Below are 25,126 nucleotides of genomic sequence, written 5' to 3'. Positions count from 1 at the left end.
GTGAGACGAAGACCGCGCGGTATCGTTCCGAGCTGATGGACACTGGACGTGGGAGAACTCAGCCTTGAGGTTGATTGTTTTGAGCGACCTTTCGCTGATCGTCGATTACACGAACTTCATAGGCAAGTCTGTGGTGTGATCATCCGTCTGCGGACCAAGTCAGTGCGGGATTGCCATGTCAATCTCTTCGAATGGCATGTGCAATGCGATACACGTCGCATCCTGTTATTCCATCAGCCTTATCTCAGGTTGATGACTGACTGCAAAGTCGCGTGGTTCGTTTGTTGCTGAATTCATTTGAGACTGCCACGTCTGGTTAGCTGGCGCTTGTAGTTCTAGTGTTGTGCCGAGGGTCTGCTGCTGCCTTTGTTTGTATCGAAACACGATCTCTTTTGGGCGTGATTCCGTCGTGATCTCTCGTATCTTGCCGAGCGGCTTTCAGCGGAGAGTCTAATACTCTCTATGTACACTCAGATTTCCATTTGCAGTGTAGATTCATCTGTGATCCATCATCCGTCTATTCTAGTGAAGTGTATGCATCCATTTCTTGCCCACTTCTCCGTCTCCTCTCGATCGGGTCATCTCTCATTTCCACGCCAGGTCCTACTTTGTGCCCTATCCTGTGGCTGGGGAATATCTGTTCACGCATCAATAATGTGCCCTGACATCTCACTTCGCCTTGCGATTGTATGCCTCGGCTCGCTGAGAGCGCAGCGATTGTGTTCCATACCTTCGTCCCACTCCATCCTAACCGGAATGCCGCCTCATGTGCAAACAGCTCTCCAAATCCCAGCATCAGTCCGTTGACGAAGGGCAGGAGTAAGTTGATCGCCGCGCCTCGCAATATGCTCCAGAAGGTGGGCGGCGAGTAGAGGATCATGGGACTTGACGTGTCTGATATGGGCTCTTCGGAAGAGTCTTGGTTCGAGTGGTTCGCATCGTAGTTTTCGCTATCAGACGGGAATGTGGTCTGCGATTCGGAGAGATCCATGGTTGCAGGGGATGTTTGGCGTGCTCAGCGGTCGCCGAGTCACAGTCGCTGCTACAGGGTGATCTCTGATGACGGAGTAGTATAGTGATTTGGTGATAGAACGAGTGAATGTGTTGTCCGGCGGGCAATTGACGCGTCACGGTGGTGAATGGGTGGTGATGTGCGGCGGCGGAAGCGGTACATAAAGCCGAGCTCGTTCTCTCTCACAAGCTCTCTCTTCATCAACACGGACTGCCGCGCCAAGCGTCGATGTCATTGCCTCGAACTTGAACGAACGCTCCTCCCCACCTTCGAAGCTCTTCCGAAACAACAACACTCCCATCCCACCTACAAAAGAACACACGTCCAACGCAACCAATAGCACGATGTCAACCGCGGACTCGAGCGACACGCAGGACGAGAAGGTGGCGCAATTTACGGCGATCACCGGCGCGAGTCCCACAGTTGTATGTTCCCTCAATCTACTGTTGCCGTGAACACCTTGCTAACTGATCGCTCAGGCACAAAACGCGCTTGGCGCATCTAACTGGGACCTTGAGGCTGCCGTCAGCCTCTTCTTCGCTGCCGGCGACGAGCAAGCCTCTGCCGACGAAGACGACGACGACGAACCTCCACCGACCGCCAACCCACGCCGCAATGTAGACGCTGCACCCGCAACCAACAAATCGGGCAGCAGTAGGAAGCCCAAGGGTCCCACGACCCTGCGCGACTTGCAAGGTGGCGGGGATGCATCCTCAGATGATGACAAGAAGCGCGACTTGTTCGCTGGTGGTGAGAAGAGTGGGCTCGCAGTCACAGATCCAAATCAGGGCGACGGCCCAGTCGATCACTTCCGTAACATCATGAACCAGGCGCGCTCGAACCGCGACCGCCCTGGTGCGGCAGGCGAGGAAGACGAGGAACCACGAAGTAGCCACTTTATGGGACGTGCGCAGACATTGGGAGGCGACGATGCTCCTAGTCGAGTTATCGAGGATCCAAACGCTGTTCGAGGGCAACCACCTCCTCGAGTCACTCGCACTCTCCACCTGTGGGCAGACGGTGTGAGCATCGATGACGGACCACTTTTGCGCTTCGACGACCACGCGAACGAGCATATTATGACCGAAATCAACCAAGGCCGAGCACCTAAGGCACTGCTCGATGTCCAACCTGACCAAGAGGTTGATCTGAACCTGGATCCACACAAGGGCGAGAACTACGTCGCGCCAAAGCCCAAGTACAAGCCATTTGGCGGGTCAGGACAGCGTCTCGGTTCCCCCACACCAGCTCTCGCATCGTCTTCCGCAGCATCGGCATCAACATCAAGAGCACCCGCTGCTGCTGCCTCGTCGCAGGCGAAGCCAGAGGAGATGACTGTCGATGAGTCGCAACCAACTCTCCAATTGCAAATCCGACTCGGTGACGGCACTCGGCTGGCGTCGCGTTTCAACACCACCCACACGATCGGCGACGTCTACGACTTTGTCAACCGTGCTTCGCCTGCATCGCAGCAGCGCTCATATGTGCTGCAAACCACATTCCCTTCGAAGGAGCTCGCCGACAAGTCGCAAGTTCTTGGCGACATGTCCGACTTCAAGCGTGGTGGTGTGGTTGTGCAGAAGTGGACTTAAACGACTCACAACTCCTTCGTACCGGACCGCGTAAGACACAACGCACTACCTTCACATCAAGGAGGCTATTTCTGCAGCAGGGAATAGAGTGGACGGAGGGAGGTCATGCAGCGCTGTGAGCATCGGAGGTCCGCAATTGCTGCATTTGCTTTGGCGTCTGGAGCGTTGACTAGAAGTACAAAAAGGCCTGGCTGTTGCCGCCACTATCAGGTTTGGCGCTTAAGTCGGGGCCATTGCAAATGGGCGATACCCCAATGTGATATGAGTTATAAATGATGCGAACGATGCATAGGTAGCCATGAAAAGTTGTCTTGCGGCAGTGCTGCGACACGCTAGCTGCAGGATTATGATTTTGTTCTGATTCTCATCTGCTGAAAATACGAGATTCTGTGATCACTTCCTCTCGCCTCTCAGAATACCCTCGATGACCTTCGCAGCGGCAAGAACTTTCTCTTCCTCCAACCTCCTACCCACAATCTGTATACCTATCGGCAATCCCACCATGTTCCGTTTGTCTTTTGTCCATAAACCCCAGTTCCAGCTATCTAATTCACTTCTACCTTCGTACGTTTCATCTTCTTCTTCCACATCCTCCTGCTCGACTTTTCCTGCTGGCAAAACTACCACACTCCAGTCCAGCAAATTCCACACTTTCGTGTACCCTACCCATTTACATTCTCGATGTCGGACTGCACTGTGCGGCATGACCGGCATGATCAACACATCGCATTCTCTACCCGTCTCAGGATCGCGAATGGAATTCCAGAGCTCGAGGTATTTTGCTTGGACAGCGCGTTTTCGCAGGTTGAGAGCCCAGTATTCCGGGACTATGAAAGGCGCGCCTTTGGAGGGAGAAGCGAGAGCTTGTGCGAGGACGTCGGATACACGAGAGATTGGAGGCTCGTTCGCTAAGGCGAGGGAAGTTTTGAGGTCGAGACAGCCGTCGGAGAGGTAGTAGGTGTCCATTATTGAGATTGCTTCGCGGTGGAGAGGGGTATGGTTTTCTGGAGACCAGGGGAGGATTGTGTGGCCGGATGATTGAAGTGCGGTAGAGAGGTTTGTCAGGATTCGAGTATTTGGCGGGTGTGGCCGGACGAGACCATCGTCGAGAAGGAGGCCGATTGTGAGGGGGCGGGATTGGGTTTCTTTGTAGAGGGTCTGGTCCCAGGGAATGCGGTGACAGGTTGGATCATGGAGCCATGGAGAAGAGGCGAGGAGGGTGCGAGTAACGAGGGAGAGGGAGGAGAGAGAGCGAGATAACGGCCCGACGACGGAGGGGACGTGTTCTTGGCCAGCGGTGGTGACTTGACAGCCTAAGTATGGAAGACGCCCGCTGCTGGGTTTGAGGGAGTAGAGGCCGCACATGTGAGCAGGAATGCGTACAGAGCCGCCAATGTCTGTTCCCCAGCCGAGGATACTGCCATGCTCGTGAAGGAGGGCACCTTCGCCGCCAGTGGAACCACCAGGTGTCAGATTCGGGTTCATAGGATGTGTCGTCAGACCGAAGAGAGGATTCTCTGTTTCACACCACTATATGGAATATAGTCAGCTCTTCATTCGATGTCAATCCACAACCGTTGACGAAGGCGGTACTGACCATGATACTCTGCGGGAGATTCGTCTTCGCAATGAACACCACTCCCGCCTCTTTCAAGATCTTCACTAGCAAAGCGTCTTTCTTCGCAGGTTGAAACGACATGCCAACATATCCAAGCGTGGTGTCGTGGCCGGTGACGTCGAACTGATCTTTCAGGGTCATGCATACGCCGTGCAGAGGGCCTTTGGTCTTTCCGGTCGTCTGTAAGTATGAATCCAATTCGCAGGCTTGCTGTACTGCTTCAGCGAAGAGAACCTCCGTAAGGCAATTTGTCTTCTTGTGTGCGGCAATTGCTCTAGCATGTTCTGTAAGCACAACCCTGGAAAGATACGTGTAGTCGTTCGTGTTCTGGAAGAGTCTCACTTCTGTATATACGATTTCGCGACTTCAACAGCTGTGAACTTTTTGGCAGCGACACTGGCCGCAAGGTCTTCTGCCGCATCGATAGAGGTAATCGCCTCAATCTGTGAATCTTGTAAGGGTTCCGAGGCATAGGTCTGCTCGTATTCTGAAATCTTCTTCGATTGATCCGCTCGCTTTTGCTTGACTATCTCGGTCCAAGGCACTCCAGGTGTTAGTGACGGTTGATCAGCCATGGCGGACACTGCCCCGATTCCAAGTGTGTGGGAACTGAAAGTTTGGCTCAAGGTGGCGCGCGAAGTCGCTGATCTATATCAATGCTCGAAGCTACAAGTCAAGGTCCATAGCAGGCGAACTGGTGTGCCGAGATCGTTGAATTCGCCGGTCGGAAAGAGCGGGGCATGAGCAAGCTTAATCTGTGGCCTTGTCAGCTGCTCATTCATCGCATTTCTTCAGTGCAATGGGGATGAGTGGAAGCTAGATGCGAGGAAAGGTGCCGCTTCTCAGCTGGCACCTGATAAATTGTACAAGGTATCCAGACCATTTAGTAAATTCCCAGACCGATTACTTTTTCAACAGCGATTTCACTGCTTTGCTCTTGGACGCCTTGGGATTTATGCCCTTCTTTTTCAATGTCTTCCGCTGTGCTCTCTCGATGATCTTGTTGTCTTCTTCACTGTCGAAGCCGCCAAAGTCGTCGCCTTCGCCATTTTGCTTCTCGTCATCAACGATGTCTTCGTCCTCCACGATTTCTTCCTCTTGCGCGCCTCCGTTAACTTGTTGCTTCTTTTCTTCGGCACTGCCTTGCGCCCTCACAGCATTGAGTGGTGTCACCGCGATCTTCTTGAACTTGGCAACGAAGAAACCATCCACGTTGTAAGCATGCGGGTAATATCGCCGCGTCTCCTTCATGCTCGGATGGAAGCGCTTTGACTGGAATTTCGTGAATCCCTCCTTGCCGAATACCAGGCCTGTGGGCACAAGCTTGACGTTGGGTCGCTTGTTAAGAACGTATTGCACGACCTGCTCGTTCTCTTCGACTGTGACTGAGCACGTCGAATAGACAATGTAGCCTCCCGTCTTCGATGCGTGATCAACAGAGTCTACAGCAGCAAGCAGAAGCTGCTTCTGGAGATGAGGCAGTCGGAGGAAATCTGCCTCAGTCTTGTTCGTCTTCACACTCGCATCCTTGGCAATGACTCCAGTACCGGAGCAAGGCGCATCCAGCAGGACACGGTCAAAACCACCCATGACTTTTGGAAACTCCAGAGCTGAATAATTGCAGACGACCGTGTTCTTCACACCCAGTCTGTGAATGTTACCAATGAGACCCTTTGCACGATCTTTATTGGAATCGTTCGAGAAGATGACACCAGTATTCCGCATCAATGCTGCTAGATGTGTAGTCTTTCCTCCGGGAGCAGCTGCCATGTCCAGAACTCGTTCGTGCTCTTGCGGTGCCAATGCCATGACAGGCAGGAAAGAGGAAGCGGCCTGAAGGATGTAATGACCAGCGAGATATTCGGGCGTGGCTCCCAGTGGCACCTGCGATTCGAAGATCTGCAGACCGACCTTGGACCATTTCCCGACTGGCTCCAGAGTTACACCTCGATTGATCAAAGAGTGCGCGAGGTCTCGTCGATGTGTTCGGAGTGTGTTCGTGCGAATGACCATCGGACGTGGCGTCTCGTTTGCGTCGAAGAACTGCAGTGCTTCTTGTGGCGGGAAGAGGGAGAAGAGCTTCTCCGCCAGGAAAGGCGAATAGCCGTAGTACGTGCAGATGTCCTTAAGCAGCGACTGTGTGTATTCTGCTCTGCTCTTGCCGGGCTCGCCCAGTTCCTTGAAGTTAGTCAAGACACGTACAATCTCTGTGATCCTCGTGCGGAGCAATTGTAAATCTGGCGCGAGACCAGCGCCTGGCCCATCCTCGTCGTCTGACAGATCTGCCGCAGCAATGTTCGTCTGAAGCGCATCATCCTGCAACTCCTCTTCTGCCTCCGCTGCTTCCTGTGCTCTTTGTTCGTCCAGCTTTCGAGACAGTCCAGCAATATTCGCCGCTGTCAACGTCTCTTCCGCATCTGAGTCCTCATCGTCCGACCACATCTTGCTCTTGGGCATCTCGCTGTCCGACAGCTCCACATCGTCGTCATCGCTAGGCGCATCGGCAAAGTCGTCCGCGTCGCTGCCGAAGGAGTCGTCGTCGAAGTCCAGATCTTCCGCCATCCCACCAGCCTCGTCTTCCAGCACATCGCTATTCAGGTCTTCCACATCGTCGTCTGCATCTGATTCGGGCGGCGTGGGAGCAGTTTTCTTGGACTTCTTCACCTTCGCTGGCTTCGCAGCAGGTGCCTGCTTATGGCCATTTGTCGTTGCTTGCTTCGTAGGCTTTGCAGGCTTCTGCTCGACGACTTTTTGCTTCTTGATGGCTCCCTTCGCAGGTGCGGCAGACTTGCGCTTCCTCGTGATCAATGCCTCATCTAGAGGCTCAGGAGCGCCCTGTTTCTTTCCCATGCGACGTCCGACACCCATTGTTGCAGTTTCTTGTCGAAAGTGTGCAGAGACAGCTCTTCCACTCTGCGCATTCTCGAACGGCCGAAGCTGAACTTTTTCCAGCTGTCGGCGTCTGTAACCTCCGACGAAGCCCCAAACCTAAGTTAACTTAGCCTTGACTCGTCCTCGGAAGGCACATCCGACGAGCCCTCCCTCTTCGACTTCACTTTCCACCGGGTCATCACGGCCTTCACGCTGCCTTCTGACATGTGTATGAGATGTCATGCTCATTCTCAATACGCCCGTATCACGCGCTTCGGATTTTCCGTCTCGCATCGTGTCCTCCTCAAGCCATCGCATAGTACACCGCTTTGTGGAGGTCCAGCGTGGTCACAACATTGCTCTAGTCAGCTGATGGTGGTCGACCATAGGCAGTGCATTGCGAAACCAGGAGACTATCATTCACCATGCGCTGCCACATGGAACACAACGCCACTTTCTCGCTTCTTCTGACACGGCGTGCAGCGTTCCTCCGCCCACATTCGGGACAAGTGTGCCGAGGCGGTCAATTGACCCGAGGATACGCACGCAGGCAGGCGGGGCAGGGATCCGAACGACATACAATGCTGCAATGCTGCGACTGTCGGGCATGTTGTAGCTAAGCAAAGTTCGCCCAGACTTTGTCAGCTATACCACCTGCTTCCGCGCTCTGCTGATCACCATCAACCACAATTCCGTTGGTCGACAGACTCGATAGCCAAGACATTCTCGCCTTCACACCTGCGCTTCGGGCTCAGCAACACTATCGATGGCATTGGGTAAGCGAGACCTCCTACCTTCTGCGGCTTCAACCACTGACAGCCATCACAGTTGCAGCAACGGCGGCAGCAGCTGCTGCTACCGCTTACCTCAATGGCAAATACCAGATAGGACGCGACGTCAAGGCCATACTGAAAAGCAAGAATGCAGAGCGTGTGTACGCGCAAGCAGGTATGTCCAACAGAGTCGGTGGCGATACTGCCACGCTAACAGCCTACAGTGAAGGACGACAAAGTTTCGCCGTGGTACATCCTGGCGGAGACATGTGCTCGTCAGCCCAATGACCGCGCCATCTGGACTCGCGAGCGGAGCTGGACATTCAAGGAGATGCACGATCAAATCACACGCTACGCACAATGGATGCTGGACCAAGGTATCAAGCCTGGCGATCTCGTTGCCATGTACCTGCACAATTCGGACCAATTCATCATGATCATGTTCGCCACATTGAGCATCGGAGCCGGACCCGCACTCATCAATTACAACCTGGAAGGCGCAGCTTTGATGCACTGCTTATCAGTCTGTGACAGCAAGCTGTTGCTTATCGACCAAGATGCTGGATGTCAGCAGAGAATCGCCGCTAGCCAGCAGGACATTGAGGCCGCAGGCACTAAGATCGTCTCGCTAGACAACAATCTCAGAAGTCAAATAGATTCACGCAAAGCCATAGTGCCCCCAGATTCCTTGCGGAGTGGCATGAAAGGCGAGCAGCCATACGCTCTGCTCTACACGTCTGGAACCACGGGCCTGCCCAAAGGCTGCCCATTCACCATTTCTCGAACTCACCTGCTCGGAAGCCATATTGACCCTCCTTTCGGGTCAGTACGGGGCAGAGATTGCTGGTATAGCCCTATGCCTCTGTATCACGGGACTGGACTCATCACAACGTCGAGTGCTCTGCTCACAGGGATTGGCGTTGCCATCGCTCCTCGCTTCTCCGTGAAGAACTTTTGGCCAGACATCCATGACAGCGAGGCGACGATGTTCATATACGTCGGAGAAACTGCACGATACCTTCTAGCGGCACCTACACATCCACTCGAAAGATCTCACAAGCTTCGACTGGCCTACGGCAACGGCCTCCGTCCCGATGTCTGGTCCAGACTTCAGTCACGATTCAACATCCCCGAGATAGCCGAGTTCTTCAACTCTTCCGAGGGCATGTTGAGTACAGTCGTCTGGTCTCGCAACAACCACTACAACAACTGCGTCGGACATCATGGACTGGTTCTCAGAGCACTCTATCAGAATGTCTACATTCCTGTACGCATCGATCCTGACACAGGCGACATCTACCGTGATTCCAAGACCGGCTTCGCACAACGGACACCTTACGAAGAGGGCGGCGAAATCCTTGTGGCCGTACCAAACAAGGAAGCTTTTGGGGGATATTGGAGGAACCCCGAAGCAACCAACAAGCGATTTGCCACTGACGTATTCCAGAAGGGAGACTTGTACTACCGCTCTGGCGATGCTTTGCGCCGCAGTTCCGAGGGACACTGGTATTTTCTCGATCGGCTCGGTGATACATTCCGTTGGAAATCCGAGAACGTTTCGACAGCCGAAGTCGCCGAAGTGCTTGGACGGTATCCTGGCATCGAAGAAGCCAACGTCTACGGAGTCTCAATACCTGGCTATGAAGGTCGCGCAGGCTGTGCAGCACTGCAACTGACGAATCGCTCAGACGCACTGTCAGAGTCCTGGCGACGAGAAGTTCTGGCGCATTGCAGAAAAGCTCTTCCACGATATGCTGTTCCGGTTTTCCTTCGAGTGCAGCAAAAGAGCAGCCACATTCACAACCATAAGCAGAACAAGGTTGGGTTGAGACAGGAAGGTGTTGATCCGGATCTCCTGGGAATACATGAGAAAGAAGGCAGCGAGGACACATTTCTGTGGGTGAAGCCGGGAGGTGATGTGTACGTTGAATATCGGAGGAGTGATTGGGATGATATCAAGGCGGAGAGAGCGAAGCTGTAGAGTGCTGTGCTTTTTCGAATGCTGACGATCCCAGACGATGATAGAGCAAGATAACGTGGCATGTGGCCCGATCATCACAGCTACGGAACGCCTGAGAAGCTTACAGCCAGCCAAGATGTTCCAAGATGCTTTAGTGCTTCCTCCGCTAGGGTTTCTCCGCTAGGGTTTCTCCGTCTATCAATTCAGCTGCGTCGAAGACTGGTTGCAAGGTAACAACCTTGGCACGGCGGAGGCACAGTCCTGCGAATGAGCATAGGTGATATGCAGGAATACACGCACAGCGTCGTTGATCGTCCGTTGGGGTCCAATACTGCCCTACATGGTTGCTGACAGCTGGATTGGCCAGGTTAAACTGTAATCCTTCCTGAATCCTACGAGCGACTGCCAAGAGCAGCGTTGCACCTCATGCAGCAACGACTTGATGCCATGAAGTGGCATTCACTTGACACAGGCATCCATGTTCAGCTGCTTCAGCTTTGTACCACTCTCCCTTCGGGGCTGAGAATCCTGCGGAGAATACGATGCTCTCTGCCATTCCTGTTCAGCAGGCTGACATATATCATCGACCTCCTTTAACCTTTTGTCCTCTCATCATGTAGTTGCCTCTGAGCACGAATTCTACAATCACCAACATGACTAATTTCCAAAGCGCTGGCATCCTGCTAGTGGTCGTCGCCGCGACCTGCTATTTCCTCCGCCGCCTCTGCCTCCCGAAACCCATTCCCGGCATTCCTTACCATCCGGCGTCAGCTAATCGTGTGCTCGGCGACGTTCCCGATGCTCTGGCTTGGAAAGAAAAGACCGGCTCCCTCTACAATATCCTTCACGAACGAGCTAAAGAACTCGACAGCCCCATCTTCCAGATCTTTCTGCAGCCTCTTGGTCGTCCATGGGTCGTCGTCGTCGATCCATATGAGGCCCAAGCGATCCGAACTTATCGAATGCAAGATTTCGATCGTTCTCGATTCTTCGAGCAGATTTTTAAAGTCATGTTGCCGGAATTCCATGGCCATATGCCGACCAGCGAGGAATGGAAATCCCATCGCAGGCTGTTGAGTGATACGATGAGTCCGAGGTTCTTGCAAGATGTCGCTGCGCCGAAGATGTGGGGTTCTGCTATGCGATTGATTGAGTTGTGGAAGGTGAAGGCGAAGCTGGCAGATGGGAGGAGTTGGAGTGCGAGTACGGACGTGTATAAAGGGGCGTTGGACATCGTTTGGGCAGCGACTTTCGGCGAAGAGATGGGTTCTGCAAAGGCACAGATTGCGCATTTGTCCAAGTATACCAAGTTGGACGGGAATGAGGGTGCTGCTGTCACGTTTCCAACTGCGAAGGATCCGGAGGACTTTACGTGTATATTGGAGCTTGGAGAGGGTATGGAAGTTCCGATCAACTCAATGTGGCCCAAGATGGCACACTGGGTGGCTTTGAACTTCTTACCTGCCCAACGCAAAGCACGGAGCCGAAAGGACAAGATGATCACGAAACAGCTCCGGGACGTCCATGCTAAGTTTTCGAAGTTGGCAGAAGCAGGCGACCTCGAATCGAACAAGCACTTTCGCAGCGCGCTGGATCTTGTTGTGGCCAGAGAAGTGCAGATTGCAAACAAAGAGGGGCGAGCATTCGACCCTACAAGCAGAGTGCTGAACGACGAATTGTTTGCGTTCATGATTGCTGGCCACGATGTAAGTTTCTCGACCACTATCTGCTTGAGAAGCGTACTGACAAACACTCACAGACTTCGTCAACCTTCATTCTTTGGGGCCTGAAATTCCTGACAGACAATCAGGAAGTCCAAAGCAAGCTCCAAGCCGCTTTGTGTGGGGCTTTCCCCGAGCACGACAACGATGGCAGTGTACCGTCCGTAGGAGACATCAATAGAGCTTCATTGCCGTACCTGGAAGCCATTATCGAAGAGATCGGACGTTGCGGCCACACAGCTCCTGCGACGTTCAGGCTCACGAAGAATGACACTCAGATCCTCGGCCACCACGTACCAAAGGGTATAGACGTTGTCTTTCCGGTTCAAGGCACGGGCTACGTCTCTCCACTCGTTGGCAAGCTCGAGGATGATCAACGTGAGAAGTCCTCTCTTGCACAGAAGCAGAGGTGGGGAATGTGGGAGACTGAGGGCATCGAACGCTTCGATCCTGAACGGTGGTTGAAGAAAGATGCTGAAGGCAAGATATTTTGTGATCGAGATGCTGGCCCGGCGAATGCGTTCGGGAGTGGCCCAAGGGCTTGTTTTGGTAAGATTAATGTTCTCGTTGACCAAGGTCGGAAGTTTCCGTAATACTGATGTGTCTTCTAGGCAAGAAATGGGCGCTGATGGAGATCAAAATCATCTTGACGTTGGTTTTCTGGCATTTTGAGTTGCTGCCCACTCCCCCAGAACTAGCGAGCCACAGAGCGTCGGATGGTATTACCCACAGACCGGTACAGAACTACCTAAGATTGAAGGAGATCAGGTGATTCTCGAGCGACGTTACCTCTGTCCTTGAGTTAATGGCCGCAACATCATAGTATGGGTGTCCGGAAAGCCGATTTCTGACCGCTTTCGAAGATCTTTTATCATGGCTCTGCAAGACGCACAGTCACTTCTTCCGTGCTACCCACGTCACCATCTCAGAGTCTACGAGACTTCTCCTACCCAGTCGCAGGCACTCTTCGTAAGCGGCATCTGCAAGCTGCTCAAATTGCGCTGCTTGCTCACTGCTTGCATTGTTGACTCTCAATTCGCGACTTCCCAGATAACCACTGTCCTGCTTCAGCATAATGGCCTCTTTCGCGGTCCAGTTTCGATCATGCTCGATGAGTTCGATCTCAGGACCGTTTAAGAATGTGTGAAGCTCTTTGATCCATTTCGTCTGGGCTCCGAATGCGCTTACTGCCTTCACCAATGCATTCATCTTTGGCGCGATAGCTTCTGGTGGATCTTCTGAATCGACGACGACCAGCCTGCTCGAGCTCAAGTCAAACTCTTGCCATTGCAGGTATCCTCCTGGCTTGAGTAGCTTGACAAGAGCCGTGATCAGTTTTGTAGGGTCTCCGGACTGCACGACGCAGATGAAGTGCCTGATGTTTACGACATCAAAGCGGCCAACAATTTGCTCAGTCAGTGGGGCAAAGATATCCAGCTCGCCGAATGTTATGTTACTTGGCCACCATCCGCGAGGTGGACATTGTGCGAGACTGATGTCTGATGCCTCAATCTTTGCTCCAGTAGGGAGCTGCTTTGCGAGTTCGACGGACCAGATTCCATTGCCGCATCCGATGTCTGCGATGATTGTATTGTCCGAGATGGGGATGGAAGGGTGTAGATGATAGCCTAAAGACGCAATCCAAGCCTGATGTTGTAGGTGTAATCGAGAAGAGGCTAGGAAGTCTCGACTCAGTGGATAGGTGTTGGCCGTCTTGCCTGGGCCCATCATGAGTGGCTCCACGAAGTCTTTGCGTTCGTATGTCGCTGCTTACAATGTATTGGGAGCCTTCTGAGTTGAATGGAAGTCTTGCGAAGAGCTGAACATTATGCTTTGCCCCAAAGCGTTTAGGCTACTTGACTTGTGGCGCTAACTGAGTCATTTGTTCGAACACTTACACCGCTCCGCTCGGGTTTAGCTATTACTCGACAGCATACTGTCTACATGATAAGATCGAGCGAATGAGCTGGAACCACATACCGCCGACGAAAGCTCCGGGGAAGTATGATCTGAAATCACAAACACGAGGCTTTAATCATTCGACGTATCCTCCCTCCTTCAACTTGCCGAGCAGTTCCTTTGCAGCTAGTCCATCCACAAATTCGACAATCTTCACGATCTTTTTGCCTTCTTCGTCAAAGTTCAAGAACCACACGTAGTCATTCTCGTATGATCCTACAGGACTCTGGGCTTTCACTGAGGAACGAGCAACTGCCCGTCTCTCTGCGGGAACGCTGATGTAGTCTTCGAGAGTCATCTATCACGAGCGTTAGTACGTGTTTCTTAACGACCAGCTCGGTCGGGAGACATACAGTACTTTCGGTAACCAACGACATCACTTTGGAGAATTTGCTTGCCCAGACATCGTTGGTTTCGTTCTTTCTGCCAAGAGAAGAAGGGAGAATGGTGTGCGAGCATTCCGGAGCACGCAGGGCCAAATTGGCCTCCAGAGCATGAACCCAATTGCCTGTCCAAGTCTGTAAGAAGGCTTCCGTCGTGACACGCATACATCGTGCGATGTTCTCATTGGTGTCAGCCATGATGATTCGACATCAAGGACATCTGCGAAGTGGGACGAGTGGAAGGTTTGGCTGCGCGGTATGTCTATCGTCGCCCACTTCTATGTCCGTTAACTCCGGTGGAAGGAACAAATGCACGCATGCGAGCTTGAGATTCAGGTCGATGCTAGGTGGAGGATAGTTTCGTTGATGATCATCACTATACATAACTATGCGCTCGTATTTCATTCAAAAAGGCTCTCTGTTGTACCATTGTTGAACCTGTAGCATCCCTACTTCAAGAAAGAAGGTGCCAACTTGTGATCCATGATTTTTCGTAGCATCTTCTTCTGCTTTGCTTCCTTGTCGTCGGCCCATCGATTTCCTCCGTCCTGGCTCATGCGATGCATGTCGTACGAGCCTCTTGATCGACTTCGGCTCCGGCTCGAGCTTGGTGTGGCAGAGGCGGAAAGAGCTCGGTCATGGTCGTATGCGCTCAATTCCGCAGGCTCCGTACTGGTGTTGGTGGCATATGTAAGGGACCGCCCGTTGACGCCTCCTTCGTTGGACGATGTGGAGTCGCGGTGAGCCGACCCGTGTAGTTCTTTCTCGTCGACGCTTAGAGAGTTCCTTGACGACTGATCTGGGAATGATTGGGCTTCAGACATTGTCAGGTCCCGATCTGATATGCTAGTGTTGTCTTGGTGTTGTGGGTGAATTGGCTCTAAAAGCTGAGGAACACGCAATGAGGTCGATGTGTTGCTCATAATGTGTCGATATGTTTCTGAATATGCCTCGATATTGGTTGTTTGTTATCCTTGGAGTTGAATAGTTGTTCGAGATCGTGATTATTTTGGCTGTTAATGAGCAGCATTACAGGGGAGCTCAGGCCATATATGTATCCTTCTGCTCGACGGTGTTGACGTACCCGCGTTTGGGTCAAGCCTTGGTGCAGAGAACACCGCCACCGCATTGCATGGCCATCGACCTCATCTCAACTCAACAACGTGCTACACATCACCTAGAGACTGACGTCCAAGCCCTGGCGAAGTCTTGTTCGTTTCGTTTGCGTCACATGAATGTCTTTCGTGGTAGTAAATTGAGCCCTACCAAGAAAAGTTGCCACCTTGGCAGACCCTGAAACGTGGTGAACGACATCATATTCGCTTGGCTCCGCGGATGAGCCACGTGTGTTGAGTATCTCTCGGCGGTATTGTGCATTCTGTGCATTGCAGGGCGTTCTTGCAGGCGTAGTTCACCTACCTTGGGGAGTGGATGCTCGGCCGTCAACTTCGAATACATGTCATCCTGGCTTGGCAAGAGAGAGAGGGCGTGAAGCCTTCTGTCATCCGGGTTCTCTTACCCGAATGGGACCGTACAGGGTGCAACCGACATAGTACTTCACTTGAGATGAGAAGTCGATGAGACTTGGGCAGGAAAATGGCAGAAGGCCCGTCCGAGGGTGGATTATCGTTGAACAACAGCACTGAGCGGTACATGAACTCTCTCCTTCACCTGTCGGGCAGGCTAGGCGTCCTCGTCCAGTGCGCATCGCCCAATTCGGTCTCTCATGTGGTCAGTCTCGACGGGCAACCTTTAAGTGATGGCAAGAGGAGAAATTCGATCTGTGTTGATGAAAGGAGATTGACTATCGTTGTAAAGGAGGTGAAGTTCGGCAGCTGATGTCATCGATCGATCACGTGTTACTCCCACCCCAAACTTCAACTAAACGACGCACAACCGGAACATGAATGCTTCCAACAACGCTTCTTACCATCTATTTCGTGACCGACACGACTGCTACTGCATCCAGACGAGCTCGTTTGGGCAGCTTGAGGTCGCCTCCTGAGCCGCGTCCAAGAAGCGTGCGGAGAGATGTTTCTGCTTCTCCTCTCCCGAGACTGTCCTCGGATGCTGCGAGGCTGCACGGCGTGCGAATCATCACAACGCTAGGGAGTGTGCTGTCTCCTGGTACGCCAAATATCAATCACGCCCGCGGATGCCCATGTGCAGCTCTCGCTCTCGAAGTGAACACGTGCAGAGCATGGGTGTTGGCCTTCGAGAATGATGTTGTTGGAGTGGCAACAAGCTTCAGTATGCACCTGTAAATGCTAGTCACTATTGCCTCGATCAATTTGAAGCTGGGACCTTGAGAGTAGGTCGGGTAAGCTCTATGGAGGTCGGATCGAGCGGTAAAGGTGGAAGTGGGAGCCGTTCTTTCAGCTCACCATGCACAAGGTTACAGATCTACAATGTCACTACGTGCCGATCGAATCAGAGAAGCCCAGGTCGTGCATGGCGCGTGAAGTCAACCTGCCAATATAGGCCGCGGAACGCCGCCGGCATGAAGCTTGAGACGCTTAACAGCGTGGTTGTTGCGACACCTGCCAAGAGCAGCGTCTGTTCGACGATGAACGGGCGAAGCTTCTCTTGCAAGCTGAATTGCCATTCGTTGCCAGCTATCTCACAAGGTTCCCCGCCGGGATAGCTACATGCTCTGCAGCTCGTCTTCCTCATGTCAGCAAGACAGCGAGCCATATTGGACCAATGACGGGGATACCACATGCCACATAGCCTGTTAGCGACCAAGACGCTTCAATTACTGCAACAAATACCAGCAGCGGGGTACAATCTATTCACTGGTCGAGATGTGTCCAGATACGACCTACAAACACAGTCACTGGTCGCTACCTGCCACATATGTGACGCGTAGCCCTGTCCAACCTACACTCTTAAGGTTCAGCGCTTCCAGCTGGGGAGCGTTGTCAAATATCGTTGTCCGAGTAGGGCACAGCTGGATTTGAGAGTGTACTCTATCCAGACTTCAGATCTACACAAAGCCGCCGTCTGCGCCATCGCACAGACACCGACATTGACTGCTTTCGATAGAGCCTTATAGGCCTTGTACATATACTGCAGCGACTTCGCGCAAACATTGATTGTCCACGGCTCACGGCGACATACTCTGGAAAATCATTGCGGGACAAGTCGACAACCACAACCGGACTACGTGTGCCCAGCATGTCCGCACTCAAAGGATTGATGGGCAAGGCGTCGAACGACGTGCGGACTGATCACAATTGGAATCGCATTGCTCAGGTTGGCAAGACCGGCGCACGAGCCTTACCATCAGGTTCATTGCAATACGTCCTGAACAAAGCTCCGATCGTCTCTTGGCTGCCCAGATACAACTGGCGATGGCTGGTCAACGACTTGATCGCTGGTATTACCGTGGGTTTGATGCTCATTCCTCAGAGTCTTTCATACGCCAAACTCGCCAAAATCCCCGTTGAGAATGGGCTTGCGGCGTCATGGTTTCCAGGAGTTTTGTACGCCATCATGGGCACCACCAAAGGTTTGTATCAGCGCAATGCAACTCCCTCAACGCTGTCGCTGATTCTTGCAGATCTAAGCACTGGTCCCACCTCGCTCATCGGTCTTCTTACATCGGAGCAAGTCGATCATTTCGCCCCTGAGGACGGAGACTCATCCGTCACTCCTGCACAAGTTGCCTCTGCCATGGCCTTGTGGATGGTATCGTTTCACCTCGCTCCTCGTATGCGCCCGATGTTTACTGACGAGTTGCTACGCAGGGAGTTTTTGGTATGATCCTTGGATTCCTCAACCTCGGCTTCCTGCTGGATTTCATATCGCTTCCAGTCCTCTCTGGCTTCATTTCCGCCGTAGCCATGACTATCATACTGTCTCAGATACCTTCTCTGCTGGGCGAATCAAAGGGCACTGCAGACGACACTGCAGGGAAGATTCATGATGTCTTCGCCAAGCTTCCAACCGCCAATGGTTACGCCTGTGCGATTGGCTTCACTGGACTTCTCTTTCTTACAGTAATTGAGAAGTGTGGTAAGCGTTGGTCGGACAAGAACAAGTTCGTGTGGTTCATGACAATCACTCGGGCATTCACTTGCTTGGTCCTCTATACCGGCATCAGCTACGCCGTCAACAAGAAGTACGACGACAACGACGACTATCTCTTCAATGTCGCTCAGGTCTCAGCCTCGGGCATACCGAAGCCTGAGCTACCTCCCAGCAGCTTGATCACTGTAAGTCTAACTTGAAGACTTGCGCCTAACAGACACGTCTTGGCAACATTCTAACATAGCGCAGGCCCTCCCTGGACGTAGCATCGCGGTGTTCATCGGAGCTGCGATAGAAGTAAGATCATCGTTGTTAAGCGTGATTATTGCTTTGCTGAAACATATTACAGAGTACTGCCATCGCTCGAGGCTTCGCCGTGAGGAACAACTACAGCTGCGACCAGACTCAAGAGCTAGTAAGGACTGAGCCCAGCTTCTCGCGTTCAACGCTGTATCGCTGATTATTCACAGGTGTATTTTGGTATCGTCAACTTTGCAAACTCATGGTTTCACGCTATGGGTGTCGGTGGAGCTATGTACGAACAACATGCCATTTCACTGCTTTGATATTATGCTAACGTGTACAAGGTCGCGCACAGCGGTAAACTCCGCTTGCAAGGTCAAGTCTCCTCTATCAGGCATGTGAGTACAAGAGGCACCTTGCTGCGTTCCGATTCGAGACTGATGAATCCTCAGCTTCACCACTGCCGTTGTCTTGATCACACTCTACTTTATCTCAGGAGCACTCTACTGGGTTCCTAGTTCGACACTCGCAGCAATCATCATCTGTGCTGTCTGGCCTCTCATCAGCTCACCGAAAGTGTTCTACACCTACTGGAAGACTTCTTTGGCCGACTTCATTGCCTCAATGATTGCTCTCTGGGTCTGCCTATTCGAAAGTACTGAAATCGGAATCGCCGCAGCAGTGGGATTCAACATCGTGTACATCCTTCTCCGCCAGGTCTTCACACGTGTCACTCACGCGAGCGATGACTCTCCTTTGGAACTGCAACATCAGCTCGTGCCCAGTAACTCATCGGCAGGTGCGGACGGCATACCTGAGGGCATCAGAGTCTTCCGCTTCAACGAGTCATTCTTCTTCGCTAACGCATATCGCGTGGCCAACTCGATGACTGATGCTATCAAGACTTACCACTCTCCGCATCACAGCTCATCCTTTGGCTCTGAAGCGGACAGGAACTGGTCTGTCGCAGGCGAAAAGCGCATTGCACGACTTCGCCGCCGCGCTGGTATCACAAACCCTTCCGAGCTGCCCCCGGTACAAGCTGTTATTCTTGACTTCGCGAAATGTAACCACATCGACGCTACAGCTGTCACGCAGCTCAAGACTTTCCTCAAAGAGCTTTCAAAGTACGGCGGACCCAGTACGCAGTGCAGATTTGTCGGCATGACGAAATATGTGCGTGAGAGATTCGAAAGAGCGGGATTCCTCATCCTGGATGAAGAGGGTGGTGTCTCCCCAGCGCAAGCTACTGCTGCTGGAGAGGGTGCTGTTGCCGTGCGAGTTTATCCTTCTGTGGCGCAAGCTATCGCTGTGAGGCCAGAATCACCAGATGTCATCGACTTTGATGAGAAAGAGAAGATGGACGTTGATGTTGAGGAAGTTGAGAACAGGTCAAGGTAGATCGCAGGCACAACTGTCATCTTTATACGAAGTTATGAATCAACTCGACACTCTTTTGACATGATTGATAGTCATCAGTACCGGTGGTTTATTCATCACTACTGCTGGCTCCTTCGTCTGAACATCACTTCTTTCTCCCGATCAGGCAGAATATTCCAGTCAATGACAGCACTCTCAGTTCTACTTTCGCCATATTTCCAGCAAAAGTCGTAGTTCTGAAGCAGGTAAGCTAGCATGAGCTTGATCTCGTTGCTCGCAAAGAATCGGCCTGGACAAGCATGGCCACCAGCACCCCAATTTTGGTACTCTTGCGTCGCGGTCACAAACTGGTACTTTGTCTCATTCGCAGATATAGCTCCATCCTCATTACTGCAGCGTGCTGTACGAAGTTTGTGGAATCTCAAACCATCGAAGGTATCCGGAGAAGGATAAATTTCAGGATCTCGATTCACAGCGTCTGAGGTGAATGCTACGTGTGAGCTCCGAGGTAAGATGAGTCCATCGTGCAGGGTGAAGTCTTGCATCACTTTTCGCTTGCAAGTGATTGGCGTTGATGGATTCATGCGTTGACTCTCTTTCATGAAGCTATCCATTTTTCTCATTTTGGTCAAAGCTTGTTTCGTCCAGCCTTGCTCTTCGGTGAGCACGGTGTTGACTTCTTCTCGGAGAATTTCGATGTATTCTGGATGTTCGATCAAATCGAATAGATCGTTCGTGGCGCTCATGGTAGTGTTGTGTATGGCGGCCATGGTGAGTCGGAGTTGGCTCTTTACAACTTCGTCTGCTGACTCGCCACTGTTGGAGTGGCTATCGAGGAGCCATTGGATGCCATCGTCTTGTTTCTTCCAATCGGGATTATTTTTCAGGCGTAGCCTCTCCTCGCATATGGGTTTTATCAAGGCTTCCGCTTCTCGTTGCCGCTGCAAGATCCCTTTCACGGCGGGCTCAGTGAGCGAGGCTAGCCGCATCGACCATGGCCACTTATTGCCACTTCGAAGAGTTCGTGCTGCACCGAAAGCGTGAGTTGAGAATTCCATGCTCAATCTGATCCAAGCCTCGTCTCTGCATAACTGTTGCCCAACCAGGACACGACCTGAGATCAATGCGACTATCCTGGCAAAGACGTGATATGGCTTGATATTTTGCCATTCGTTTTCCACAGGCATGTACTTCTCGAAGCCGTACACGCACTCTTCATTCATTGCTTGGACAAAGTTTCCTAGATTCCTTGTCATGTCAACACGGACGACTTTTGTGCCAGAATCCCTGGTAGCATTTTATCAGTGAGCATACAATCCCTCAAGATGTGCATGACTTACGTTCGCTGAGGAACACCCGTGTACTTCATCAGCAGTAATTCCTCCATCTCATCTGGAAGGCTAATGGCACTCTGTGGAGCATTTTTAATCTCGACCAAATACTTGAAAGGAAGAATGATTCGTTCGCCCCCTGCGCTCGTCTTCACCCGATATGGTAGCGACTTCTGGATGTATTTCTTGTAGCCTGCATAATGCAGTTGACGAGTCGACTTGACATAGTTCTCGTACGTGTCTGGTCGGTCCTCAAAGGTGTGAAGAGGTACACGACCTCGCAGCTGATTTGTTCTTTGCTTGGGTAAGAGGATATAGAGGGTTAGGTAGTACAAGAGCAGGGCTGTTGCTCCGGCCAGAACGAACAGCAAATTGAACATGTTCAAACGCTGTAACACAGACCTGTGCCGCACCACTACGAACATGCAATCCTTCAGCAATATTCTCACACTGTGAGCAATGATGTGCTAGCAGGAAGGTCCCACTCAGACGTGTCCGGCTGTGATTGGTCACAAACCATAGCTATCATTGCAACAGTAAATCGAACACACTCGACACAGAAAAGTGCATTGTCGTCGTTCACCTGTAGACGCGGCATTGTGTGTCTGACATGCTGAGTAGGGATCAGTTGCGCTTTTGCTCAAGACGCTTCCTAGTATCGATTCTTGGTCTGATGGATATTGGCAACGCGGTTTCAGATGGGACATACTACCGGACGATGGGCTCCATCGGGCTCGACCGAGGAAACGGTATCGTTTTGCTCCGCAGGAGTCTCCTTAGATTGAAGCATCTCGACTGATTTCTTACATTTTTTCACATATGCTGAGAGAAGAACAGACTTGAATTCAAGGCAGTTTTTCCGCACTCCTGGAGATTCAGGCATTCCTAGCGAGGAATCTGTGTAACACTTCAGCCTCGAAATCCCCTCTGCTGGTGGTAGAACATCCGTTTACAAGGAGTTGCTCTAGTCCCAAGCAATTGTCGGTTTCTTCACCTATCCGCTTTCGACCTCTGGAGCTTCTCAGCCTCGGTGGAGGAACAGCCGTCGAGGCCAGAGACAAGCCGTGACGTTCGCCGATAGACCGGGGCTGTCTGCCAGCGTCGTCAACAGCGTATCTGTCGCCAGTCTGCGCCTCAGTGTATACGATCAGTGGCGGTGGATCCGCAGACGATACGTCCCTTTTCCCTTCCACGAGTGTGATGCTCCGAGAAATCTTCGAACTTGGATCCGTCGAGGGTTTTGGAGCCCGAAGAGTCTCATTGAACCTGTCCAGTTTCACGCGGCACTGGCAGAACTCCTCATGTGGACCTTGAATGTCAGATCTGGGGCCCTGAAGAGCTGAAGTAGGCATTTGAAGGGAAGTCGTTGCATCGTCATCCAAGCGGGCTGGCCCCGTTGATCCAGTTGCAAGACTAGCGAATTGCGCTTGTAAGTACTCGACTGAAGGTTCCTCGTCGTCAATGCATGATTTTGGAAGGCTTTCTTGGTTTGTGCTGTGTCGTGCAACGTCGTCCGACAATGACTGTTCAGGTACAGCCTGAGAAGAAGCTGCTTTAGCGTAACTCATTTGTTCGAGGCATCTGGTGGCTTTTCCGTTCTGTACTGCACCATTACAAGCAGCGTGGCGCTCTCTCGTAACAGCCTGACCCGTCTGAGCAGCAGCATTCGTCTCCTTTGGACTTTCGCGATGAAGCTCCCATTTCCTGGCCGCTAATTCCTTCTCTACCATTGAGAGACTCTGCTTCTCCGCGCATCTGGCCAACACGCTCTTCTCGCGGGCATCCTTCGTCCATGTCAAGCTGCGGACAGCATCTGATTCGCTCAGCACATAGTCAATGTACCTCAGCACGTCGAAGCTGAGACACTCCACCTCCCGAGAGCAGAGCGGATGCACCAGCTTGACTGCTTTGATGCCTTCGAAGCCCAGCACTGCGATGTCAATAAATTGGTGAGGCTGGAAGAGCTCAGTCGTGCTGTGTCCGATCTGTGTCATAGTACATGGATCCGCATCGGAATCCAGAACCTTTGTTGAAGTGAAGCAATGTTGGACGAAAGCATCATAATCGTCTAGACCAATGTGACTCCGAAGACGGGGCCCAGAAAGGGAAGTCGGAGCGTGATGAGTATTGAGAGATGTGGGTCGAAGATCATGAGGATGAGTCTGTTCGACTGGCGCTGTGGAGCCGCCGGCTGAGGTCGACACAGCTTGGGAAGGGGTTTTGAGGCCAACATTGACACTTGCTGGCTCGCCAGTATGGCAATTTGTACAGTCTGGCACACTGTTCGTATGCAAAAGCGTTTGTAGTAGCTTCGCATGCTCGCCATTCCTTACTTCTCCGACCTCGGGCTGGCGGATGGGAGCTGGTGGTGCTGAGGTCTGCTCGGGGGCTGTCTGGGCCTTTTTCGCTTTCCCATCAGAGTTCTCAGACATTGGCCCAGCCGCTTCGATGATGGGTGTTTGTGAAGCAGGATGATCTTGACGAACAGATAGCGGGTGTGCTATCCCAATTCCCTGTACCTTCGATCCGAGAAGCGATGCGGTATACTCCTCCGCAAACCTCAGGTCGATAGCGAGAGAGACTTCGGTGCCGCTCGAGAGACCGCACGTATCGAGATCGTTGGCTTTACGCTGCAAAAACGCAGCTAACTGGCCCATGCTCTCAGCAGCGGTAGTTGCGGAAAGTGTTGTGCTCTGCCCGGGGCGGGTTAGGAAGTTCACAGATTTCTCGACCACCAGACTGAAGGCATAGGAATACAGTCTGTTGGACAAATGCTTCATCGTCTCGAAGATGGGCAAGTCGATCATGAGGATTCCAGTGCAATAGCCTTTGTAGACAAAGGCTGAGAGGTCCACGAAACGCTCCGCGACCTCTGAGGCACTGACATGATCGAGTTGCCAGTCGGATTCATTTTGAGCTGTGGTGTCGCCTAAGTGACCATTCACAAGCTTGTGCTTGGCCATCGTCCAAGGAGTCTGGATACAGGACATAGCTGCTGGATCGCTAGCAGTTTGATTCGATGTGAGAGACTTCTTCTGCCAAAGGCTCGCGCTTTACGTGCCGCCCATATGGAGGCCTATGCCTTAGTGAATGCGACTTCAAATCGCGCAAACAGGGATTGGTACATTGTTTGTATTACTGCGCAACGAGTATGTCGAAATGCGGGCCATACGTACAACTCTCTGTTTGCGAGCCCAATAATGTGTTTCGTAGCGCAATTTCTGGGTATCATCAACAAATTCAACGTACGTGGCATGCGGCTTCCTCCTGTCAATAGATCCAAGGGATAAACTTGTGAGGCGTCCTCCGCTCGTATGCCTTGAACTTCTCGCCGTACTGCAGAACATTAGCATCAGCAGTGCCCGACGATTGCAATCACGCACCTTCTCCTCCATGTACTTCTGGTGACCGGGAATTGTCGCCATCACGAATTGAGCAGTGAAAACTGCAGCCACGGTTCCAGCCCACACCCAGCCTCCACCAGCAAGAGCGTAGCCTGCCCGCCAAAGTGTGTATCCGAAGTAGTTGATATGTCTGCTCAAGCTCCATAGCCCACCACCATACACTTCTCCCTTGTTCTTCGGGTCCTTCTTCCATGCATGTCTCTGCTCCTCGCTCAACCATTCAATGCCGAGGCCTAAGACGTATAGTGCAGTTCCGACCTGCAGAGGCGTTTGAGGGAAGTGCTCTCCATTCGTGCTTGCGCTCGTTTGCGCGCATACAAATAACAGAGTGTTCAAGCTATTCATGGCCGCGTTGAGCACGCCCACCATTACTCCTAGCGCTGGTGTCATGCGCTCTCTTCGAATCACAGTGAGCCAATAGTTCTGTTTCACCATGCTTCCTACAGACATGCCGAAGAGAATGGTACGATAGGGTGAGAGACCGAGGCGGCCCATGAATGACGGCGTGCTTAGAGCAGGGCCTGGAGGTAGAGGCGTGCCTCCGAGACGGCGGATGAGTGAAGACCCATAGCCATTAGCTAGGATTTGATACTGGAGATACGGCTCTACAAGGCGGGAGAGGAAGAAGGCGAGAGATCCGAGCTGGTCGTCTGTGTAGTCGCCTCGTTGGATGTCGGCCGCTGGTGGTTTGTCTGGCACGTCTGGGGGCATAGTTTCTGCTGTTACTGCTGCTGTCAGGGCGCAGAAAGAAGAATGCACGCGATCTCACGCGCGCTACTGCTATGGTCGATCACAGCTTCGAGCTCGGTTGTGGTGACGATGCCGACTTGGCTTTTTGCTTCTTTCT

The 25,126-nt window shown here is 52.3% G+C and overlaps 13 protein-coding genes across 13 annotated transcripts; 4 read left to right on the top strand and 9 right to left on the bottom strand.

Annotated features, from left to right (window-relative positions):
* Nucleotides 1-517: 517 nt before the first annotated feature.
* RHO25_010344 (uncharacterized protein) lies at nucleotides 518-991 on the bottom strand (the record flags this gene model as incomplete). Its single annotated transcript, XM_023602741.2, has 2 exons — nucleotides 518-637; nucleotides 731-991. 2 exons carry the CDS (start codon nucleotides 989-991, stop codon nucleotides 518-520), a joined length of 381 nt encoding a protein of 126 aa, XP_023451157.1.
* Nucleotides 992-1,356: 365 nt separating this feature from the next.
* On the top strand, nucleotides 1,357-2,604 carry RHO25_010343 (uncharacterized protein; the record flags this gene model as incomplete). The annotated part of the gene is made up of 2 exons (XM_023602742.2): nucleotides 1,357-1,437; nucleotides 1,492-2,604. The coding sequence occupies 2 exons, from the start codon at nucleotides 1,357-1,359 to the stop codon at nucleotides 2,602-2,604; spliced, it is 1,194 nt and encodes a 397-aa protein (XP_023450632.1).
* Nucleotides 2,605-2,997: 393 nt separating this feature from the next.
* Nucleotides 2,998-4,797, bottom strand: RHO25_010342 (uncharacterized protein; the record flags this gene model as incomplete). Its single annotated transcript, XM_023602743.2, has 3 exons — nucleotides 2,998-4,134; nucleotides 4,202-4,496; nucleotides 4,565-4,797. The coding sequence occupies 3 exons, from the start codon at nucleotides 4,795-4,797 to the stop codon at nucleotides 2,998-3,000; spliced, it is 1,665 nt and encodes a 554-aa protein (XP_023451261.1).
* Nucleotides 4,798-5,125: 328 nt separating this feature from the next.
* Nucleotides 5,126-7,090, bottom strand: RHO25_010341 (uncharacterized protein; the record flags this gene model as incomplete). The annotated part of the gene is made up of 1 exon (XM_023602744.2): nucleotides 5,126-7,090. The coding sequence occupies one exon, from the start codon at nucleotides 7,088-7,090 to the stop codon at nucleotides 5,126-5,128; it is 1,965 nt and encodes a 654-aa protein (XP_023451263.1).
* A 769-nt stretch (nucleotides 7,091-7,859) lies between these two features.
* On the top strand, nucleotides 7,860-9,847 carry RHO25_010340 (uncharacterized protein; the record flags this gene model as incomplete). Its single annotated transcript, XM_023602745.2, has 3 exons — nucleotides 7,860-7,869; nucleotides 7,922-8,041; nucleotides 8,091-9,847. The coding sequence occupies 3 exons, from the start codon at nucleotides 7,860-7,862 to the stop codon at nucleotides 9,845-9,847; spliced, it is 1,887 nt and encodes a 628-aa protein (XP_023451262.1).
* A 632-nt stretch (nucleotides 9,848-10,479) lies between these two features.
* RHO25_010339 (uncharacterized protein) lies at nucleotides 10,480-12,319 on the top strand (the record flags this gene model as incomplete). The annotated part of the gene is made up of 3 exons (XM_023602746.1): nucleotides 10,480-11,532; nucleotides 11,586-12,096; nucleotides 12,159-12,319. The coding sequence occupies 3 exons, from the start codon at nucleotides 10,480-10,482 to the stop codon at nucleotides 12,317-12,319; spliced, it is 1,725 nt and encodes a 574-aa protein (XP_023450631.1).
* A 122-nt stretch (nucleotides 12,320-12,441) lies between these two features.
* RHO25_010338 (uncharacterized protein) lies at nucleotides 12,442-13,278 on the bottom strand (the record flags this gene model as incomplete). Its single annotated transcript, XM_023602747.2, has 1 exon — nucleotides 12,442-13,278. The coding sequence occupies one exon, from the start codon at nucleotides 13,276-13,278 to the stop codon at nucleotides 12,442-12,444; it is 837 nt and encodes a 278-aa protein (XP_023450629.2).
* A 304-nt stretch (nucleotides 13,279-13,582) lies between these two features.
* On the bottom strand, nucleotides 13,583-14,087 carry RHO25_010337 (uncharacterized protein; the record flags this gene model as incomplete). The annotated part of the gene is made up of 2 exons (XM_023602748.1): nucleotides 13,583-13,804; nucleotides 13,860-14,087. The coding sequence occupies 2 exons, from the start codon at nucleotides 14,085-14,087 to the stop codon at nucleotides 13,583-13,585; spliced, it is 450 nt and encodes a 149-aa protein (XP_023451260.1).
* Nucleotides 14,088-14,338: 251 nt separating this feature from the next.
* RHO25_010336 (uncharacterized protein) lies at nucleotides 14,339-14,713 on the bottom strand (the record flags this gene model as incomplete). Its single annotated transcript, XM_023602749.2, has 1 exon — nucleotides 14,339-14,713. The coding sequence occupies one exon, from the start codon at nucleotides 14,711-14,713 to the stop codon at nucleotides 14,339-14,341; it is 375 nt and encodes a 124-aa protein (XP_023451259.2).
* Nucleotides 14,714-17,066: 2,353 nt separating this feature from the next.
* RHO25_010335 (uncharacterized protein) lies at nucleotides 17,067-19,565 on the top strand (the record flags this gene model as incomplete). Its single annotated transcript, XM_023602750.1, has 8 exons — nucleotides 17,067-17,400; nucleotides 17,452-17,579; nucleotides 17,639-18,106; nucleotides 18,171-18,218; nucleotides 18,271-18,336; nucleotides 18,392-18,456; nucleotides 18,509-18,562; nucleotides 18,617-19,565. 8 exons carry the CDS (start codon nucleotides 17,067-17,069, stop codon nucleotides 19,563-19,565), a joined length of 2,112 nt encoding a protein of 703 aa, XP_023451258.1.
* Nucleotides 19,566-19,663: 98 nt separating this feature from the next.
* On the bottom strand, nucleotides 19,664-21,255 carry RHO25_010334 (uncharacterized protein; the record flags this gene model as incomplete). Its single annotated transcript, XM_023602751.1, has 2 exons — nucleotides 19,664-20,831; nucleotides 20,885-21,255. The coding sequence occupies 2 exons, from the start codon at nucleotides 21,253-21,255 to the stop codon at nucleotides 19,664-19,666; spliced, it is 1,539 nt and encodes a 512-aa protein (XP_023451257.1).
* Nucleotides 21,256-21,750: 495 nt separating this feature from the next.
* RHO25_010333 (uncharacterized protein) lies at nucleotides 21,751-23,865 on the bottom strand (the record flags this gene model as incomplete). Its single annotated transcript, XM_023602752.1, has 1 exon — nucleotides 21,751-23,865. The coding sequence occupies one exon, from the start codon at nucleotides 23,863-23,865 to the stop codon at nucleotides 21,751-21,753; it is 2,115 nt and encodes a 704-aa protein (XP_023451369.1).
* A 280-nt stretch (nucleotides 23,866-24,145) lies between these two features.
* RHO25_010332 (uncharacterized protein) lies at nucleotides 24,146-24,990 on the bottom strand (the record flags this gene model as incomplete). Its single annotated transcript, XM_023602753.2, has 2 exons — nucleotides 24,146-24,211; nucleotides 24,259-24,990. 2 exons carry the CDS (start codon nucleotides 24,988-24,990, stop codon nucleotides 24,146-24,148), a joined length of 798 nt encoding a protein of 265 aa, XP_023451134.1.
* Between the last annotated feature and the right edge of the window lie 136 nt (nucleotides 24,991-25,126).

The sequence above is a fragment of the Cercospora beticola genome, chromosome 7, assembly GCF_033473495.1.
Source record: "Cercospora beticola chromosome 7, complete sequence".
In the NCBI taxonomy this organism is placed as follows: Eukaryota; Fungi; Ascomycota; class Dothideomycetes; order Mycosphaerellales; family Mycosphaerellaceae; genus Cercospora; species Cercospora beticola.
The sequence above is the reverse complement of the archived record's forward strand: the minus strand, read 5'-3'. Positions and strand labels throughout refer to the sequence as shown.